At 45.8% G+C, this 20,209-nt stretch overlaps 2 protein-coding genes across 4 annotated transcripts; both read right to left on the bottom strand.

Moving 5' to 3' along the window:
- Positions 1 to 2,282: 2,282 nt before the first annotated feature.
- Positions 2,283 to 15,921, bottom strand: neurl4 (neuralized E3 ubiquitin protein ligase 4). Of its 3 annotated transcripts, XM_037262442.1 has the most exons (29): positions 15,736 to 15,900; positions 12,522 to 13,026; positions 11,927 to 11,992; positions 11,398 to 11,852; positions 11,036 to 11,147; positions 10,876 to 10,964; positions 10,103 to 10,175; positions 9,751 to 10,018; positions 9,480 to 9,661; positions 9,309 to 9,394; positions 8,602 to 8,764; positions 8,316 to 8,520; positions 8,161 to 8,237; positions 8,007 to 8,085; positions 7,763 to 7,932; positions 7,562 to 7,690; positions 7,333 to 7,478; positions 7,035 to 7,253; positions 6,870 to 6,968; positions 6,522 to 6,674; positions 6,249 to 6,416; positions 6,030 to 6,188; positions 5,773 to 5,952; positions 5,603 to 5,696; positions 4,719 to 4,826; positions 4,488 to 4,632; positions 4,012 to 4,124; positions 3,768 to 3,927; positions 3,440 to 3,650 (listed from the first exon to the last, which is right to left on the bottom strand). In XM_037262442.1, exons 1-29 carry the CDS (start codon positions 15,898 to 15,900, stop codon positions 3,440 to 3,442), a joined length of 4,779 nt encoding a protein of 1,592 aa, XP_037118337.1. The 3 variants fall into 3 exon arrangements, with proteins under 3 accessions (XP_037118335.1, XP_037118336.1, XP_037118337.1); XM_037262440.1 differs by having other exon boundaries at positions 2,283 to 3,650; positions 8,007 to 8,237; positions 15,736 to 15,921; XM_037262441.1 differs by having other exon boundaries at positions 2,283 to 3,650; positions 7,333 to 7,472; positions 8,007 to 8,237; positions 15,736 to 15,921.
- A 564-nt stretch (positions 15,922 to 16,485) lies between these two features.
- shbg (sex hormone-binding globulin) lies at positions 16,486 to 19,791 on the bottom strand. The gene is made up of 8 exons (XM_037262446.1): positions 19,616 to 19,791; positions 19,104 to 19,201; positions 18,625 to 18,814; positions 18,295 to 18,456; positions 17,793 to 17,949; positions 17,330 to 17,469; positions 17,060 to 17,252; positions 16,486 to 16,757 (listed from the first exon to the last, which is right to left on the bottom strand). The coding sequence occupies exons 1-8, from the start codon at positions 19,682 to 19,684 to the stop codon at positions 16,630 to 16,632; spliced, it is 1,137 nt and encodes a 378-aa protein (XP_037118341.1). The 5' UTR covers positions 19,685 to 19,791; the 3' UTR covers positions 16,486 to 16,629.
- Between the last annotated feature and the right edge of the window lie 418 nt (positions 19,792 to 20,209).

Raw genomic sequence — 20,209 nt, 5'->3', positions numbered from 1 at the left:
TTCCTTTCTCCGCCTTTTACACAACTTGGGGGGTCTGCAATTCAATGAAACCTGGGGGGGGCCTTTGGGGTTTGGCCGCTGCACAGACTGCCTCAGCAAATCTCAAACTCACTGCTGTCATCTTTTAAAGGTCTTCACATTCTTTCCTGGCTGCTACTGAAAAGCTTTCAGCATTTATTAGATAGTCTGGATATCCAGTTTAAGGGTCCCGTCTTTGCTCTTTTGGCCTTCCTATTGAGACACTAGTTGAACTAGTACTAATACAGTACCAGACACAAGTGGTTTCCTTTGACTTTGCCCGCTAATTTAACACAATGGCAACGAAACAATATAGTACAAATATACACAAAGTAAAATAACCAAGTATAAAGTCAACGAAACGGCGTAAATACAGCTCAGTTCAAGTTACCTCATTAGCTGCTCATCCCAGGTGTGTGCTCGTCACTCTCAGCAAGTGGCCACCGGGATGCTAACGTAGCAAGCTAAGCAACGTGAGAGCGTGCTAACCGGATTAAGACCTTTCAAAAGAAAAGCTCAAAAGGAAACACCATTGTACTAACAAAATAAGATACTTTTGCCTCGCTAACGATGCGGTTGTCCCTTCAGCTGGATATCGAATAAATGCCAAAAGAGCTTTGCGTAGCTGCGTGTGATTGATTAGTCGGCAAACCGGCTACTGTAGTTTTCTTAAAAACAAACAAAAACTTGGAGAGGTGACATTCTTGCACTGATTCCTTTATTTAGTGTCAACCATGAAAAAGGAGCCAGTTGATTTGGACTACTGTGATTTTCCCCTTTTTCATAAGTGGCCGTTGTAGCTAGCTCACGATGGACCTTTATCAGGGTTTAGGAACATATTAACACTTACCGTGTGTCAGCAAAGAGGATTTGGGCTATTTTTTAAAGGCAAATTTTTTCAATCAGTGACGGCATAAGTTGCGGTCTGTGTGTGGTTGTGTGCGCGCGTGCGTGTGCTTTAAAATGTATATTTAAATGAAGCTGAACCAAACTCTGACATGGTCTTAATCTATATTTTCTCAGAGCTCCTCATTAATGCTTGATATTTTTGTCAACGCAAATGCTGCTTGCCATCCTAAAAAAAACACGCACAACCCCTAAAAGTTCATTTTGTAGCCCATTTTGCCCATTTATATTTCTTTTTTATGACGGTGAAAGAATACGTTAAAACAACTCGTTTGTCTATTTCCTTACATACTGATTGTTAAACGAGTGTGTTAAACTAGTGAAGACAGAACATACTAGTAGATGGATCTCAGCCATATCCAATCAATCCTCAATAGCCTCAAAATTTAACGGGATTTAGAATTGTAATTAGTTGGGTTTCAAGATTGAAAAAAAAAACGAATAAACAAATATTATTTTGCATATTACACACATTCTGTGGTTGGTAACTCAACTTTGATTCACACTTCTCACCAAAGTGACCACAACTGTATTCTAGGGGGAAATTAGAATTTTTTAAGGTTCAATCTGGTGCATAATTTGTTGTTTTAATAGCAGATGGCAAACTATGCAACCCAGGGATGAACTGTATCCTAGCCGTTCCTGTACTTGGCTACAAATACAACGTTGTCTGGTTTTTCTTTCTAAGTCTTTGTTTCTTCATGCTTGTCTGATCTTAAATGGCGACATTCTGTGAAAAGCTAAGACGAAAACACACTCTTGGCCTTAATAATGAAGAACTCAACAGCGTGATTGTGTGCTGCAATAAAAATGTCCGTTTCGTACTCAAAATAAATTTGACAGAAAAGCTACTTGTCCAACATTTTTGGGTTTGGAGCAAAACACACATCCAATTGTGCATACTGTCAGTTTATTTTCTTTTATATATATATATATTTATATAAATCAGGGAGATATTTATATACAATGCAACATACAGAAAGAAAAAAAAAAAAATTTAAAAAGCAGCACTGGGCCATAAATTACCCATAAAATAGTTTTCACATTTTTGATTGTGTTTTTTTGTTTTTCTCCTTTTGTCCAACCAACCCCTTGGGATCTCACCGGATCCCAGCTGCTCGAAGACGGTTTTTGATCTTCAACCGGGATTGAGAACGCAAACAAAGAAAAAACTCAAAGCCCTCGTTAATACCATTCTCAACGTTTTTGTTCAGATGATGCCTCAACGATTTGTTGACGTTCTATGATTTTTGAACTGTGAACTCTTTTGAAGATTAAAAAAAAAAAAATGCAGTGGGAAGTTGCCCGCTTTGACAGTAATTCTGACTTCAACACTTGGAAGGTTTAAAAACAAAAAAAAGTTTGTATACCTCGCCTGTTACTCACTGAAAAACTAACCTATTTGCTGTTTCTGTGCTCATTTTGAAATGTCCCAAGATAGCATAAAGATGGCCCCAATGCCCTAATAGAAAAGTAATCCTACTTTCCTAGTTAGTTTGAACTCAAGTGGTACCTTGCCTTACAAGTGGCCCACCTTACAAGCCATTACGATGTCAATTTCTTTGCCTTGTGTTGCCATCAAAAATCAGTGCGCTGCAGGGACCTCACCACTAGGTGGCGACAGCTGACGTGACCTCCAGCCACTGTCAGTTCACCTGAGTACAAGTTCAGTTCAGTCGCGTACTTGCAATTTCCATTGTTTTCTGTCCAATAACTTTAAGCATGAAATTTTAAAAATGGAATTAACTTTCCTCTCCCCGCCCAAAAAAACCTTTATGATTTTTTACATTCTAGTTTACTATATTATTAGGTCAGACCAACAGGATTTTTTTTTAGTCCCAACGTCGATTCCAATTCCAATATTTGGCAGAATAAAATTCATATGGATTTAAAATTGATTAGTTTTTAAAAATCACATTAGAATTTTGTTTGGAGGGAATAATTATTTGAGTTGCGAGCATAGCCGTAAAACAAACTGTATTAAATCAGTCTCAGTTGGAGCTCCGTCCCTAGTTGGGTGTATTTTGTGTATTCCATAAAAAAGGTCCGGACAAACCCTTTTTTTCGTCTGGATCGTGAGAAACAAGAGCCGCTGAAGAGGAAACCGAAATCCGGTCAGGCTCGTAATAACAAACGGGATCCCAACGCAACGTGTAAACAAGCCAGTTGTAAAAGCTCACTCTTAAAATTCAAGTTTTCTCTTTTTTTTTCTCTTTTTGCATGTAAAAACGATTCAGTCATAAATTAGTGACGGCCCCACTGACTTGAACGGCCTGTAAAGCGGGGTGTTCAACAAATATAAATGTGTCGTGTTGCTATTTTGTCCAGTTAAAAAAAAAAAAAAAAAAAAAAAAAAAAAAAAATGCCGAAACATAAAGTGCAGGCAGTGTCCTTTCTTCTTCGCGACCGCCAAGATGAAAAACAATCATTCCGATCGAGTGGATCCCACAAGAGTCTGTTGCTCAAAGGCAGGGCTTGGATTTGCTAGTCACTTTCTCAAAAGTCTCGGGAACGCTCACTCCACTCGCACCAGCAGGCCGTAGAGCAGCGTGCCGCCCTCCTCTTTGGTGATCCACTCGATCTCGGAGTTGCTGAAGCGCGGGTCCAGGGGCTCGCCGCCGTGGCCCGGCGTCTGCTGCGGCCCCGCCTTGTAGGAGCCTGGCCGCACGCACACCTGGAAGCCCACCTGGGCCTGGTGGCAGCGGTGAGAGCGGGGGTCCCGAAATCTGCACGGGGGGAGAAGGCGCCAAAGCGGGTGGGTTAGTTTGTGGCTAACTGTAGGGGCGCCCTCCTTTTAGGAGTGCATTTTGAAGGAATTGGGGGACTATCAAAAGTCAACTTACTGCACTTTAGGAGCAAACGTCTCCAAACCGGAGTAGCGCATGGTGGGCGAGAGTCTCACTCGGGGCACCTCCCTAGCGGGGGCGCTGTTCTCCTCCCGATCACCGTAGCCGTCGGGCCCCTCCGCCTTGGCCGGAGCCACAGAGAAGATGGATGACGTCCCTGCGGTGACAATTCATCGGTACGGTCAAGCGTGAGGTGGGGCGGAAAGAGGCGGGCGGGCGGGCGTGTGTCGTGACTGCGCACCAGGAAGCAGCTGGCTGTGGTCCAGTGTGCGGCGCAGGGCCCCGACGCTGGTGCCGTGGTAGGCGATGTGCCATTTCTTCAGTGCCGTGGAAACCTCGCAGTGCGGCTTGATCCTACCAATGAGAAAGGCGAGCCGTGAGTTCGACCTCTCAATTTCATGCGAGTTGCTGCATCGAGCCGGATCGAGCGAGTCACAAGAAATGATTTGTGGATTTTTACAGTACAGCGTGACTCAAATCAACTTTGCCCTCTGAAGTGAATGGCAATGCCGTCGATCCGTTCCAAAACAAGCGGCATCTGGCAAAATAATCATAAAAATGAAGCGATGACAATCAAGATTTTAAATCGGAGTTCAGCAGAATTACTAAAAAAATAAACTCATGAAAGAGGCCTGGAGAAAAAAGATGCTCACAGTCAAGTCGAGCCCTGAGCCAAAACGCTTTTAGCCAAGTAAAAGAGACTGAAATCCTGGTCACCTGAGAGCGAAGCAGCACCATCCAAAAGGCAGCGCGTAGTCCCGTGGCGGCTCTCCCCTCTTGTAATAAGCCTCGTCCCCTCGCAGCTTGTGGCAGGACTCGCAGTAGCACAGGTTGTACTTGGCGTCTTCGCTGAAGTAGCCATCTGACGCCGTGGACAAAGTGACGACGGTTACGCATGATGAAAAGAAGTGTTTGTACCCGAGCTACGGTGCTTGACTTGTCAATCACCTGGTATGGTGAGGAGGTCCTTGAAGCGGGAGCACAGTGCCTGGTACTCGCAGGACTTGTTGGGGTTGACCTCGGGAGGGGGTGTCCAGCACACGCTCTCTTTGATTCCTGCGGGAGCAACAAAATAAAGGAAAATGAGGTCTTTGCCACCACTCTTTGGGTTGATTGACGAGGCCTTTCAAAAGCTAAGGTTTGGATAACTGCAAATATTATCCAAGGACAACACGAGTAGCCCATGTGTCTGTTTTAAATTTACAACAGAGCGAAAAATCGGCTAAAAAAAAAATAAAATAAAAAAATATATATATTTTTTTATTTTTTTAGCTAGCCGATTTTTCGGCTTAATATATTATATATATATATATATATATATATACTACCGCTCAAAAGTTTGGTGACCCCAAACATTTGAACGGTAGTGTATATATTTATTTAGATAATTATTTATAGATTTTATATATAATCTTCTGTGTAAAAAATCTTATAATATATATGTATACTTATATTCATAGATTATATATAATCTTATACAAATATGATATAATTTATAATATTTAATTCATAATATTTTATTATAATAATATTTACACTTCCGTTCAAAAGTTTGGGGTCACCCAAACAATTTTGTGACCCCAAACTTTTGAACGGTAGTGTATATATATATATATTTGTTTTGTGTTGTGTTTCAAAAAGGGAGGGGAAAAAGTAGTACACAAGAACTAGAAAAAACAAACAAATATATATAAATATAATATAAATAAATACAAAATAAATGTATATAAATATAAAATATTCAACATATAACATTCCAAATTAAAGATAATATAATAAGAAAAAAATACCACGAATCAGTCGACATTTCCAAAACATTTTCAGTCATGTACCGTCAACCATGTCGGCCTTTTCCATGTCGCACTGACAGCGGGCGTCGCCACCTTCTCCACCCACGGCCGGCACGTTGTTTGTTACTATGGTAACCTGACAGGTTGACACAAAGAGTTGAGGTGTTGATTGACGCCCGTTTCGATGCCATGTCTCACACGTGCGTGCGTACCTGTTCGCATTGGCCGTAGAGGTCGATGAAGGGGTAGCAAGGGGAGGGAATGTCCTGCGCCGCCACACCCTGGTCCATGCCGTTGACGTAGAGGTGGAGACAACTGTTGGCGTCCACCAGCAGACCCAACACCGTCCCCTCAGGACACGTGTCCAAGTTAGGACCGTAGTTCTCACATATCTGAGGAGGAAGACGAATCGCGCTAAATTTGCCGATCGGTAATCTGGGACTTTTTTTTTTTTTTTTGGTGCGTCTACTTTGAGGGAATTGTGGAAAACGGAGTCCCTCTGCAGCAGCCACGCCGATCGTTTGAGGCAACACGCCGTGGAAGGGAAGTTGAGCCGGTCCGGGGAGTGACCGATCACCCCCAGCGAAAGCGACGACGTCCACGACGGATTGAGGCGGTCGATCTGAAACTGGACATCAAAGAGGACATCAGCGACGTGGAAGAGCGGCGGCGCCCGGTTGACAGATACCTGGAAGAGCTGCTGCTGGTTGAGAGGTTGAGCGGTGACCAGCAGGCCCTGGTTGTAGCTGGACACTCTGGCCGCCGTCAGCTTCTGGTTGGACAGCTGGATGTTCTTGCCGTGGTTTTCCAGGAAGGCCATGGCGGTGGGCACCGGCGCGCACGGCTCACTTTCCGCCTGGAACCAACAACTAAGGTTTCACTTACATGAGGTACGGCAGTACTTTTGTTTTCATAACTGGTGGTGGCCCAAATTTTTTTTATTTTTTCTATTGTGGTGCACCTCTGTGACGGGCGTGCCGTCATCCTCTCCTTCACTGCAGCTTCCAGAGGAGAGTGACGGCACTTTGACGCCTTCCGCGTCCTCAAGCAGCGTGGAGCTGACGATGGACACCGCCGTAATCTGCCCGTACAGGTCCAAGACTGCGTACACATTCTTGGGGGGGAAAGAAAAAAAAAACAAATTAATATATAAAAAAATATATATATTATTATACATAATATAGTATGTATTATAGAATATATATTATCAATGTATATTACATAAAAAATCTATTTACAGAAAACAAAAGGAACTGATTGCACGTCCCAAGAGTGCGTGTGTAAAGCGTGTCCGTTTTTTAAAGGTTACCTTGGCGACGGCAGTGGCCGCGGGGCCCATGTCCTCGCCGTCAATAAAGACGTGCATGGTGTCGTCGCCGCATCTCTTCACGCCCACACGGTTGCCGACCTAAGCCACAAATGTGTTCACGCGTGTCCGACCGACCGACAACAAGGCGAGCGTCGCGTGGCTCACCGTCAGCCGGTCCAAGGAGCAGCCGTAGTTCTGCCGCTGCAGCACGCCGTTGCGCCGGACCTCGGAGCCGCAGAGCAGCCAGGTGACCTTGGAGCGGAGCTGCGGGAGGGAGGGGGAGAAGCCGGACAGCGGGCACGACGGGAGCTCGGGGGGCGGCAGCGTACTCAGGCCCACGTGCAGCGAACCGCACCACTGCTCGTCCAGCTCGTCGATCCTCACCTGCAGAAAAAAAAAGAAAAAAAAGTCATTTTACGTTCGTTCCCAACGAGGTACTTTAAGCGGCTGACGAAGCGGGCACCTCAAACAGCTCATCCACTTTGAGCTCCTTGGCGCTGAAAACGATGCCGTGGGCGTAACCCCCCGCTCGGATGGCCTGGCAGCCCTCGCCGAGCAGCACCACGTTCTTACCGTGTTTGCCGTGGAACCTGTGGGCGACTCCTGCCGCTATGCAAACACGCACACGCACACACACACACGACGAGGCAGTCAGCAAATCGTTTGGCTCCGAGATGCCGTGTCATTCCCACCTGGAGAGTGGATTGGGAAGCTCTTCTCGGTGATGTTGCTGGTGCACAAGCTGTTGTCCAGAGGGCCAGAGGAGCTGGTGATGGACACCTGAACGCACTGACCGTACAGGTCGATCACCGCAAACACATCTGAGGGGGGGAGGGAGAAATTGTCCAATACTACTCAAAACAAAACCAAGAGGAATTTTCTCTTCGTCAGACCTGGCGGCAGACCGGAGCAGGCGACCCCCTGGTCCACGCCATTGATGTAATAATGAAGGTCGCCGATTGGCGAGCGCATCATGCCGATGCGCGAGCCCGACGTCAGCGAGTCCAGATCGCAGCCGTAGTTGTTGCGCATGGTGTTGCCGTCCTGCATGATGGCCGTCCCGCTGAGACGAACCAGACCAAAGTCAAGTGACGGGAGCCGAGCCCAATTTGCCTTTTGAAACTTTGCTCGGCATACCTGAGCATCCATGTGTCGTAGTCAATGTCAGTCATGGTGTTGGGAAACTCAAGCTCTTCCGGCCTGATGGCAGTCACGCCTGCACGCAAAGACGCACACGTCTGGTGTTGGAGAAGCTCCAAGGGCAACCTTCCGGATCCCGCAAGCTCCCGACCTGCTTCGATTGAACCCGACCAGCGGTCTACCATCTTCTGAATGATGATTTCAAAAAGCTCTCCGTCTCGAAGGCACCTGCAACGAGAGGTCGAGGGACGCGACTTAGCGCGCGGACGGGACGGAAACGCCGTGGTGTCTCTTCGCCGCCCTCGCCTGTTGGAAATGACGATGGCGTCGTTGAACTCGCTGCGGCAGTTCTGGCGCAGGGCCGTGCGCCCCCCGTTGGTGATGACGGCGTTGGTGCCGTGCAGGTGGTGGAAACGCAGGTCGGTGGCGGCGCCCAGAACCGAGCAAGGGCTCCCGGGGGACACGGCCGCCGGTCCTTCGGAGCTGTCCTCGGGAAGCGGGGGGAGGTCCACTGAGGAGCACAAACAAAGGGCAATGCTCGACCGGAACGAGCGGACGAGTCGTGCGCCGGTGGTGGGCCTCCCGCCCTCACCCATGTCGTCCATGATGGTGGCCTGAGCGGCCTGGCCGTAGAGGTCCACCACGGCGTAGACGCTGGGGGGCACGTTCCAAGCCGCCGGGCCCTGAGCCACGCCGTTGACAAAGAAGTGCAAGCTGCCGTCTTCTTTGCGCACCACGCCGACGGTGTCGCCCGCCTGGGGGAGACAATCGTTAGAAGATTCAGATAGGGAAAAAATTAAAAATGCGCTGTAAAGAATTCGGATGATTGATTAACTGACAATAATATACCATGAATAATGCTTGAGATCATAAAGGTATGAGTGACAGGCCAAATATTTGATTTGAATATTTGACATGACTATGGAATATGTTTAACAACAGAGAAATACATTTGTAAAAATGGCAGATTTTGGGCAGCATGCTTGAGTTTCTATTACCGTAATTTTCGGACTATAAGTCGCGGGTTTTTTTCATAGTTTGGGTGGGGGGGCGACTTATACTCAGGAGCGATTTATATACATATATATGGGGGTTTTTTTTTCACTTTTTTGGGCATTTTATGGCTGGTGCGACTTATACTCCGGTGCGACTTATAGTCCGAAAATTACGGTATGTTGAAAGAAGCTATTGTGTAAAAAAAAAAAAAAGAAATCAGCAGAAATGGAAAAAAATAATCATCTGTCTTTAAAATATTTAATGGACAACCCCGCCCAATATAGATTTTTTTTTTTTACACACTTTGAGGCGATCGAGGTTGTGTCCGTATTCATCCAGAATTGTTGTTCCATTGTGCATCACACCGTTTCCTGTCATCATCCATGTCCCTAGAGATAAGAAAAAAAAAAACAAGACAGTTTGGAACAATCAAGACCATTGCTAAGACCTTTTTTTTTTTTTTTTTAGATTTACCTGAGCGCAGGTTGGTCATGGTGGAGGGGAGCTGCAGGTAGGCGGGGTTGTGCGTGGTGACACCGATTTCAATGGAGCCCGCCCACTTGTCCACCATCTTGTCGATCCGAACCTGAAACACTTCGTTGGAGCGCAGCGGCCTGCTGCTCAGCACCACGCCGTGATTGAAGTCGTCCGTGGCACTGGCGAGAGGCAAATTCCGTGTGAGAACATTTACATCAATAATAATTCATATTTCATTTCATTTAATAAAAGAAAGTGAGCAGCTCACTGTGGCCTGAGCGCCGTCCTGCCGTCGCTGATGATGGCGGCTTTCTGGCCGCAGTTGGCGTGGAAGAGCAGGCGCTCAGCCGCGTCGGCGTCCGGGGTGAGGGCGGGCCTGGGCCGGCCCACGTCAGGCGACATGGCCCGCATGATGGCGTTGTTGCGGCGGAGGCGCTCGCTGTGGTTGTGGTTGTGGACAATGGTGACCTTGACGGCCATGCCGTAGAGGTCCACCACCCCGTAAACCACGCCGGGGGTCTGCGCTGCCGCCACACCTTCAAAAGGACAGGACCTCCTTACAGACTCTGGACCCGTTCCGACGGTGGCGTTTGTTTCACAAGGCCGTGAGTTCATCTCACCTTGGTCGATGCCGTTGATGTAGAAATGAAGCGCCCCGCTGGCTTTGCGCATCAGTCCGATGTGATCGCCCTCCTGACAAGAAACGCAAAGACACCTTCATGCCCGTTCTTAAACGGGTACCATGTTGACAGAGCAAAATTGTTCAATTCATGTTAAAAAATGTATAAAAACAAATGGTTCTGATAACCCATTAAAGGTCCAATGAATTGAAAAAATATATATTAAAAACAAATGATTCGGATAACCCATTCGTCGTCCTATTCATTTGAAAAAATATATAAAAACAAATGGCTCTGATAACCCATTAATTGTCCAATTAATTAAAAAAAATCTATAAAACAAATGATTCTGAGAACCCATTAATTGTCGAATTCATTTAAAAATATATAAAAACAAATGACATTTTTGGGGGGGATACCTCAATATTTGCAAAAAACAAAGTGACAGAAAAAACATTTGACTATTATATGTCAGTTTGACTCAAAAATCCTTTTTGGGAGAGTGGAGGTGTTTGAATGTCATTATCTTACACCGAGATGGGTTTATGAGTAAAAATAAATTCATAAAAAATCTGACCAAATATTTGTCAATATTGTATTTGCAAATATTGACTTTACAAATAAAACTGGGAAACGACAAGATCAGAAATTCATTATGTATATCAAACAAATGCAGCATTTTTTGTTAACAAATCAAGCAAGCAGCCTGGGAGTATAAAAAAACATCTTCTCTACTATAAAGTGCGTGCGTGCGTGCGTGCGTGCGAGCAAACCTGTAGTTCATCCAGGCTAAACTCGCAGTACTCCCGTCGCGTGCCTTTGCCGTTGGTCAGGATGCCGCAGCCGCTCATCATGATTGTGCCTGCCAATGATGAGGGTGACATCATTCGCTGGCTCGCTCGGCGACCCTTGTCGCGTGCACGCGTGCGGTACCTGAACGCAGATTGGTCATGGTGGCAGGATAATCCAGATTGCTTGGGATGTGCGTGGTCACGCCGATCTCAATGGAGCCCGACCACTTGTCCACCAGTTTATCGATGCGGATCTGATAAAAAAAACATTTTCCCAAATTCATAATAAACATATTATTTAAATCATTTGATGAAATAGTAATAGTTTTTTTAATGCTTTTTTTTTTTTTTTAAATATGGGAACTAAAAATAATAAATAAATGTATAATAAATTATATATAATAAAAATAATAAAGAAAAGTATAATAAATTATATATATATACACACACACATATAAAATAATTAAGAATAATTAAAAATAATTAAAAATAAGAAATGTTCACCTCAAACATCTCGTTGTGCCGCAACGGGCGGTTGGTCATGACCACGCCGTTGTTGAACTCGTCCAGCGGCCGCCTCCTCTCCGCTGTCTTGTTGTTATTGCTCAGTTTGATCAAGGTGCCGCATTTCTCGTGGAAGAGCAACGCGTCGTTCGTGGTCAAGCCGCCCGCCGCCGCCGTCGCAGAGGCTCCTCCTCCCCCTCCGTTACCGGCGGGGCTGCTGCTAGTGTTCCCAGCATCCCCCGCTCCCACCCCGCTGTCATTGCTCAAGGTGCTTCCTCTGTTGCCGCTCCTCGACGAGGAGTTGTCACTTCCTGTGGCCGAGCTCCCTCCCGTGCCCGTGCCTGTGCTGCCACTGCCGGCGCCGCCGCCTTCTTCCCCTCCGCCCTCATCCTCGGCTCGGTAAAAAGACACGATCGCGTTGTTGAACACGTCAAAGAGCTGGTGCTCGGTGAGAACTGACAAGAAGCGGGAAGAGCAAAATCAGTAGAGTCCGTGTCACCACGGCGGCGGCAGCGGCAGGTTTTCATACCTGCGTCTGGCTCCAGGTTGTTGGGGAACTTGTCTGGTCTGCTGTGACCGCAACTAAGCTCAGGCACTGATGACAACAAGAAGGGGGGGGGGGAAGGCATACATTAGCATTTTTGCTACCCATCGATTGCATTAAGAAATCATTTTACACTGAAAATTCACAAAAGCCTTTGAATTTCTATTCAAGTTGGAATGTTATTTCTCATCAACTGTTTGTCTTTTGCTCGGACTAATTTTGGCTCATATGAATTTTTGCATTGATATAATGAAGAAATCATTTTACACTGAAAATTCACAAAAGCCTTTGAATTTTGATTCAAGTTTGAATGTTATTTTTCGTCAACTGTTTGCTTTTCGCTCGTACGAATTTTTGCATTGATGTAATTAAGAAATTACTTTACACTGAAACTTCACAAAAGCCTTTGAATTTTGATTCAAGTTTGAATGCTATTTTGTATCAACTTTGTTTTTTGCTTGTACGAATTTTGGCCCATATGCACGTTTGCCGAGCTCGGATTCTGTCGGGTTGCTCCTTTTTGTTGAAAATATGGAACGACGTGTGGCTCGAGGCTTTCCCTTCCCTTCTCTTCCCTTACCTTGGTCTCCTATCATGACTCCATTCATCGCTGCCACATTCATCAGCGCGGCGATGCCCGCATCCTCCCGCAGCCGGCAGACCACCCCATCGTCCTCCTCTTCCTCGTCCTCTTCCTCCTCCTCCCGAAGGACGATCTCTCGCTCGGCGGAGGCGAGCGGCGGCTCGCAGCTGACCACCGTCACCTGCGTGCACTTGCCGTACAGGTCCACCACCGCCCACAGCTTGGCGGGCAAGCCGCTGGCGGCCGCGCCGCAGTCCTGGCCGTTGACCCATAGGTGGAGCTCTCCGCGGGAGCTGCGCTGGATGCCCACGCGGTCGCCCTCGGCCAGCTGATCCAGGTCGCGGCCGTACTCCTCCAGCACCGAGCGGCCGTCGCGGAGGACCGAGCAGCCCGACACGATCCAGGAGCCGCCTTTCAGGCCCGTGGCGCTGCTCGGGAAGTCCAGCAGGGCGGGGTCCAGCGTGGTCACGCCGATCTCGATGGAGCCGCTCCACGAGTTCACCTGCGACGGGTTGCGAGAAGGCAACGCTGAGAAACACGAGCAACCGGCGCAGGATAGGAGAAACATTTTCTTTTTGCTCGGATCACGCTGGAGCCTGCGAGTCACTGCTAAGCTGCGGCTGGACTAAAACGTGCAGGTGGATAAAAGCAATTTGTTTGATGATCCGCGGAGATATTTTTAGTGAGGGAGGAAGGTAGCTTGCGTAGGAAAAAAAAAAAAAAAGAAGGCGTCTTGGTGGTGGGGACCGCAGCAGTATAATAGAAGAAACATTTTTAGCATATTCGGGACAGTATCACAAAGTGAAAAAAATGCAGAAGATGTCAAAAATGCCAGCTGGGCATAAGTTGAAATCAAACGGCCACCCAAATGTTTTGTCTGCCTAAAATGGCTCAAAGATTAAAAAAAAGAATTGCCTTTTTTTTCCTCTCCAATAACGCAATTACCATTAAAAAATTTCCCCGGTCCTATTCCCATTTGTTTTTTTTATAACAAACCAGCCATAAATAAATAAACAATTTGACATCATACGAGTCCTCCTAGACACTAGTTGGCGCTACTTGGTTTGACACATTGGCCACCCATCATCAGCATTGGAGGGAAAGCTCTTTGTTTGTTTTCATCATTCTATAGGTCAAAAGCACTCGAGGTATCGGCGAGTATTACATAAGCGTGAATACTCATATCTGTCTCCGTCCGACAAATTGTGCTATTGAACATAACGATATATATAGCGGAAGATATAAATAGAACCTCTGCAATTTGAAACTGCACTCCACTACGATGCAGTTGTGACTTGGATGCAGCGAGAGGCCTTAAAATGCCTTTGCAAGGTTACCACACCGCCAAAGTCTTTTCAATCATGAAGAAAATGATTTCAAAACATCCTCAATCCTGTACGCATAGGATAAGTTGGCTAACACTTACCAACGTGGTGCCGGCTGCACAGCTCAAGCCAAATCGGCTGGCGACACGCACACACGCAGGAAAATGACCTTGAGCATGACATTGAGGCCGACGCCGATGCGAGGCACTCAAACACAGCAGACGAAAGTTGTGAACTCATCGAGGTATGAATGAATCGAGGATCGGGCGAGACTACTCATTCTTAATTTGGGACCATTTAGCGTGCATCAATGTTACATAAACACAGCGCTCATCAATCGAATCTTTTTTAGAATCAATTTTCCATTGAATCATTTAGAAGGTATCGACTTTGCGCCGACTGAGGGAGCTCACTTGACTAGCGTGAAACTGATGCGACGTCACAAATCAAGAAGAACTCAAGCGCTTTATGTAAACGGTGGAAGTCGTAAAAATGACTTTTGGGCGTTTACGCACGACAATGAAAGTCGGGGAATGCATGGAAATTGACGGCGGAGACTAGGAACTAATTGCACAAAGCAGAAACATAACAACGAGGTGCGTTCAAGGACCGCCAACAAACCACAAGATCTCAAAAAAGCAAGAAAGAATTAAAAGCTCACTGCAGCAGCATTTATCGTGACTTTTCTTGAGCACAAAAATGAGATGATATTTTCAGGGACTAAGGGAGTTGCAGGTGTTCCCTGTCGTCCCAAAATGAAAATTGCCTCCACTTCCTGTGGAGCTGAGTGGGATGAATAACAGGGCCTGTCTGGATGCACTTTGATGGAACGCCATCGATTTTCTGACGGGTTATATGCGCAAGAGGCCGAGGAAAATCACATGGGCTGGATTCATTATCACCCACAAGGTCAGATGTCCAAAAATGTAGAGAAGATCTTCACTCTTGTGAGATCTTCTGTGGCCAGTGTGGCTTATTTTTCTCTTTATTAAGACAGGGGTGCCAACAATCCACATGTTGTACCTCGACTTCCAAGTTTCATTTGTTCTGTGGGTAAATTTGTCGATTAATTGGTTGACATGTAAAATCGAGTTTTTCTCCACGTTGAAATCAACCGAAATGCCATTGATCCACTCTTAACTCCTCTAAAGAGTCAGACTAGGAACCAAATTGACATCATCTATGTTGTGGAGGGCATTTTCACAAATATCATATAAATACGTATACAATAGTCACCAAATGAGAAGGCTCGTGCCAATAATCCAAGCAACAAAAAAAAGGCAATCAACTGTTGAAATGCAAATTGTACACGGATTGCGTTTGCCTCCAACATTTTGACCTCACTTGACACGATACCAAAAACAGGAGCAGATTTTTTTTTTTTTTAATGAATAAGAACAACGTTGTTTTCCCAATCACTCAAGAGTTCGTTAAGCGATGTGCCGTCGGAGCTCCTGCCACCCGGAAGTACGGGGGTGACGTCATGATAAAAAGGTCCATTGACCAAGACGTAAGCCGAGGAGCTAACGAGAGACAACAAATGCAAAGCCGAGCTGCATTAGCGAGCTCAATTGAGATCCTCCCCGAGTTTGTTCGCCAGCAAGCACCTCATTAGCATGGCTAACTAACACACTGGATCGATGGCAAAGTGACCAACGCAAACATTTACACTGCAAGATGATTATGGCTCAAACAACAAAAGCGACGTAGTGAAGAGCCGCTGTCAAGGAGGCAGCGGGGAGGGAGACGCGGACCGTCCACCCCGTCCGTCCCAGCGAGCACTGTCCAAGCATTCCCCGTTTCATCAACCCCCGCCCGCCCCGCTCCGAGCAGGCAGCAGCGGCGGTGGCGGCAATGGCGGGGGGCAGTCTAGCGCTACTTTGTACCTTCTTGTCGATACGGACAGTGAAGACGTCCCGGTCCCTCAGCGGCTCCTTGCTGAGCACCAGGCCGTGGTTGAACTCCTGAACCGGCTGGTTGCGCCGGGCGGTGCGGTTGGAGTTGGACAGGCCGACCAGCTTTCCACTCCGGGGATGCAGCTCCGCCGCCATCTTTAGGGGGCGGCCAGTTTGCACGACATCACGCAGGGTTGCGACGGTGACGTCATAGCAAAGGCTCATTTACGGCAAACGCCCGACCGCTGTTTACTCCTGAATTGTGGTCTGTTTTTCAAGGGTTTATTTTGCTTTTTCAACCTACATAAATGTTGTAACTAACATAAATGAGTGCCTTGCTGTAAAATATTCGTTCATTTTATTTTTCATCGCTTCAGTATCAGTTTTTATTTACTTTCATTACATTAGCGCAGTATATGTAAATTATATGTATGTTTATGTGAATTGATTTTTTTTTGCCCATAAAAAAATTATTTTGTAGATAAACATTCTAACCTATAATAAAAATGATTGTTCAATAATAAAATTGAGCCACGCCTGGTCATTTCATATTTTACTTTGAGGGTGAACATTTTATTAGAAATTTACCAGGACAAAGATTCGGTTTTATATGTATATAAAGCAACAAATAGAACCTATCCTATAAAGAATTATTAAAGCGTTACTCGAAGAACGAATGACGTAATCTAAACGTTATATTAAAATATCCACTAGAGGGAGCAGGAACGCCACACATTATCAGCTTGGTCCAAGATTAAAGCATTTTATTCACTATTGTACATGGCTAACAATTTAGAGTCTAGCTAGTACAGTTATCCCAAATATGTCAGTATCAAAAGTCTGAATTATGTAGTCTTTTGCTAAGCAAGACCAAATGCTTGTGATTCATATGGGGCAGCTGTGAGAGGAGATGGACTGGTGTTTGATAGCCCGATCAAAGTCCACATCCTTTCCTTGGATCTGGACCTTCTCCAGGCAGCCCTTCAAGAAGTGGGAGCCGGCGTCGTCTTCGCCTGAGGAGCAAAGTAAGGACAGCGGCGCAGTGAATGACCGTTCTGCGACGACGTGAATTTAATCGGTTTCACTAAAATCACCTGAACCTTACTTCAATTCCTGCCATCTAGTGGTTAATAATGTCATTACAACTGAAAGATGCTTTTGTCAATGTGTAGCTGAAGGTACACATTTGTTTTCATAATGAGGTTCATTTGTGAGTTGTTGTGTCACCTTGTCCAACGCACTGAAATACTTTCGGCTCGGACGGCTTGCGATCCCAAAACTCGTTCGTAAGTCGAGCTGTATTTCTGAATCTTACCAAGGAGGCCGCCGATGGCAATGTGGCTTCCTCTCAATTCGTCCAACAGCCCGGAATTCTTAAGCGGGCTGAGGAAATGTGATTCATCTCCACCGTGTCTCACTTCTAGCGAATCGGTTCCAAAGGTCATGGCCAGCCTCTTGAAGTTGTCTTTCAGACTCAGGACATGACCACCGAATAAGAGTGTTACTATCTGCAAATTGGGAAAAAAAAAGTGTCAATCTTTGGTTGTCTGGCTATTCCTGAAAATATCTCCGTTCACGTGCATACCTTTGTGTTATTATGGGCACTCAAAGAAAACACGAGCGGTTGTCCAGGAGTCCTGACGCTTAAGATAGTCCCGTCCATTTTCGTGAAATCTCCCCACAATTCGATCGTCACACTGCGTTCGGGGTCTGCCTGCAGGACTGCTCAAGAGACACAAAATGACATGACTGAGTCCATGAAATACCCTGATTTCGAAGCGGGAGGACATTTAGATTTTTCTTGTCCAATCCGATTTCCGCCTCTATGTGTTGCCATGTCAATCTAATCTGCCCAAGAATCAAAATCAGTCGTGCTGGTGGATGTAAACGATGTAGTTGCAATATTTTGTTCACCAATCGGATGGCAGTTTCACCCTGGCAGGGCCAGAGCACTGGCCCTTGATGACATCAGCACGTTTCCGTCTTCTGATTGGTCGATCAGAGCAAGCCTTGTTACTGCCAACTCCAATCCGGTTTTGTTTTCACACCTGATGCGTTGACAATGGCCAATCCGTTCCCGGGGAAGAAGCTGCCCGGTCGGATGTTTTGATAGCACGGCCGGAGCTCTTCGGCATCCGTCTCCCAGGGGATGCTGAGGTTAAGCCAGCGGCCTTCCCGCACGCAGGCGTCCATTTGCGGCTCAAACTGCAAAGACAAAAAACAGGCATTTGAAAGACCCTGTGCTGCCTTTGCTCGTCTCGTTCGTGACACCGGCAAAACCAGTATGAAAACAAAAAGCTTGCTTTTTGATTTTTAGCAGGGAGCTGGTCGGCTAGCAAACAGCTAACAGCTAATCAACAGCTAACTTTCCCCTAAGTGTCTGTTGTGTGGATAGCCACAGAGGGAATGACGACTTTCAGATGGCCTACATGCGGCTCGGTTTTAGCCCCGCCCAGGCCGTCCGTGTCTTAACAATTCTCTTCAAATGCATTTCAAGAAATCACAAAAATGACTTTACAGGGTCTTCAACAGACCGCCGTCTTGCACTACCTCAACAAACAATCTCTCTCTCGGAATCAGGATCCCGCCAAGTGCCAGTCGAAGGGACCCCGAAATCACCTCCTCCAAGGTGTCGGACCTGACACCCATGAACAGCCCCCGCGAGCCGTCCACGTCCAGGACTACAAAATGGCCGTGGTTGCTCAGCTCCAGCTTGACCAGGGTAAGGAAGAAAAAAAGTGCAATCAGAGGATTTCACCGGTTCCACATTTTGTTACGTATGGGCCTTGTGATCTGAGACTGAACATAGCAAAATGTGGAAAGAAGCAAAGCGCTGCCAATACATTGCAGACGGAGCAAACGTGCCGTGCCGTTACTCACCGTGTGCCACCGCCCGTCGTTGAGCTTGGGCCCGCCCGCCACGTTGACGAGGACGCCGCTGCGGCTGATCTGCATGAGCGGGATGCCGTCTTTCAGGGACAAAATGAACCAGTCCTTACCATCTTTGGTGTCCCCGTAGAAGATGATCCCCTCCGGGTCGTACGTCCTCAGCTGAAAGGACGACTTGATGCTAAACAAGAGCATAAAAAGGGTCACGGCAGGAGAACCCGGAAATGATCAACAGGATCTCAAACTTAGTTAACAATTATTTTTAAAATCTTGATTGATTATATTCTTTATATTATAACATACATTTTATAATATAGAATGCCTTTTTTTTTAACATTATACGTATTATATATTTTTTTATATTACATCATAATATGTATTTTAAATGATAGAATGTATTTTAAAAATGAACAAACAATCCCAAACGGAGGCATGACCTAACGCGCCCACGCACACGTTCATGCACTCACTCTCTTATTTTGGTAAGGTTGACTGTGATGTGAATAAGCGGCTTCCACGCGTCTCTCGACTGGCCCAGGTACACGGCGGCACTGCCCGATACATCTTTCTGAAAACAAACAATCATCCAGGGCCATCAGCCTATGTCGTTTTACAATAAATAATGCATATAAAAAGTCTACACCCCCCCAATCAAATACTATGTTTGTGACATAAAAAAGAGGCCAAGTATTAATATAACCTTTAACCTTTACACTCAATCAGAAAAAAACCATCTTATCCAGAGGTGAAGTAATAATAAACATCAGAGATAAGGTGGCTGCAAAAGTGTGCACACCCTCGTAACTGGGGATGTGGCTCTTCACAATTTACACATCAAAGTGTCTCCAACTGCCTTCCATGACACTTTTCAAACACCATTTTAATTTTTAAAGTTCAAATGATCATATATATATATTTTTTTTTTAAGGGTCACACAATATTCTACATTTATAACCTGGGGTTGACTGCAGACGTACTGTACCTTCCCGTGCACTCCCCACGCCAGTGCCGTGATGCTCAAAGCTAGCAGCAGTGGTCCAGTCGCCATCATCGTGCCAGTCTCGCCGCTTTCCAAAAGGTTCCCAAGGAGTGTGTAGTCCTGGACTGTGCGCCAGTCCAGAGGGCGAGAGGGCTGGCGCTGTATTGATTTGGACTTGGTGACAAACAGAATAAACAAATGGGGACAACACACAGTTTATCAACTCAAAGGGCAGCGGCCGGCGGCAAAGCTGTGAAGGACGCTTACCGTGGTAGCGGTTTCACCTCTGCCAACGTGTGTTGGAAGCTATAGAGAAGTCAGGTGTTTAAAAAGAAAATTATTCTTTGACACTGAATAAAGCAATTGCTGATTCAAATGATTTTATATCTATAGTTGAAATTTCCAATTTAAATGGGAATTTTGTTTGACAAAATAAAATATTTAAAAGCACATATTTTAAAATCTACTATTCTTTATTTTTCATTTTGCACAAGAAATTTTGCTCATCATTCAATAATAATAAATGTGTAATATAAAGTCAAGTTTTCAATACTTTATTGTTGTTTTACACTACTAAACATTCAGCAGTTATTGAGG

Source organism: Syngnathus acus, chromosome 10, assembly GCF_901709675.1.
Source record: "Syngnathus acus chromosome 10, fSynAcu1.2, whole genome shotgun sequence".
In the NCBI taxonomy this organism is placed as follows: domain Eukaryota; kingdom Metazoa; phylum Chordata; class Actinopteri; order Syngnathiformes; family Syngnathidae; genus Syngnathus; species Syngnathus acus.
Note: the sequence above shows the minus strand (reverse complement) of the source record. Positions and strands in the feature narration are given on the sequence as shown.

Excerpts from the sequence above, each read along its gene's own strand:
- neurl4 (XM_037262440.1), bottom strand. The coding sequence starts at position 15,900 with ATGGCGGCGGAGCTGCATCCCCGGAGTGGAAAGCTGGTCGGCCTGTCC. Across the intron at positions 6,417-6,521 it reads ACGGCACGCCCGTCACAGAG|GCGGAAAGTGAGCCGTGCGC; the intron begins GTGCACCACAAT and ends TGTTGGTTCCAG. Across the intron at positions 4,633-4,718 it reads GGACCTCCTCACCATACCAG|ATGGCTACTTCAGCGAAGAC; the intron begins GTGATTGACAAG and ends CCACGGCGTCAG.
- shbg (XM_037262446.1), bottom strand. The coding sequence starts at position 19,684 with ATGATGGCGACTGGACCACTGCTGCTAGCTTTGAGCATCACGGCACTG. Across the intron at positions 19,202-19,615 it reads CGTGGGGAGTGCACGGGAAG|AAAGATGTATCGGGCAGTGC; the intron begins GTACAGTACGTC and ends GTTTGTTTTCAG. Across the intron at positions 17,470-17,792 it reads GGCCATTGTCAACGCATCAG|CAGTCCTGCAGGCAGACCCC; the intron begins GTGTGAAAACAA and ends GTGTCTCTTGAG.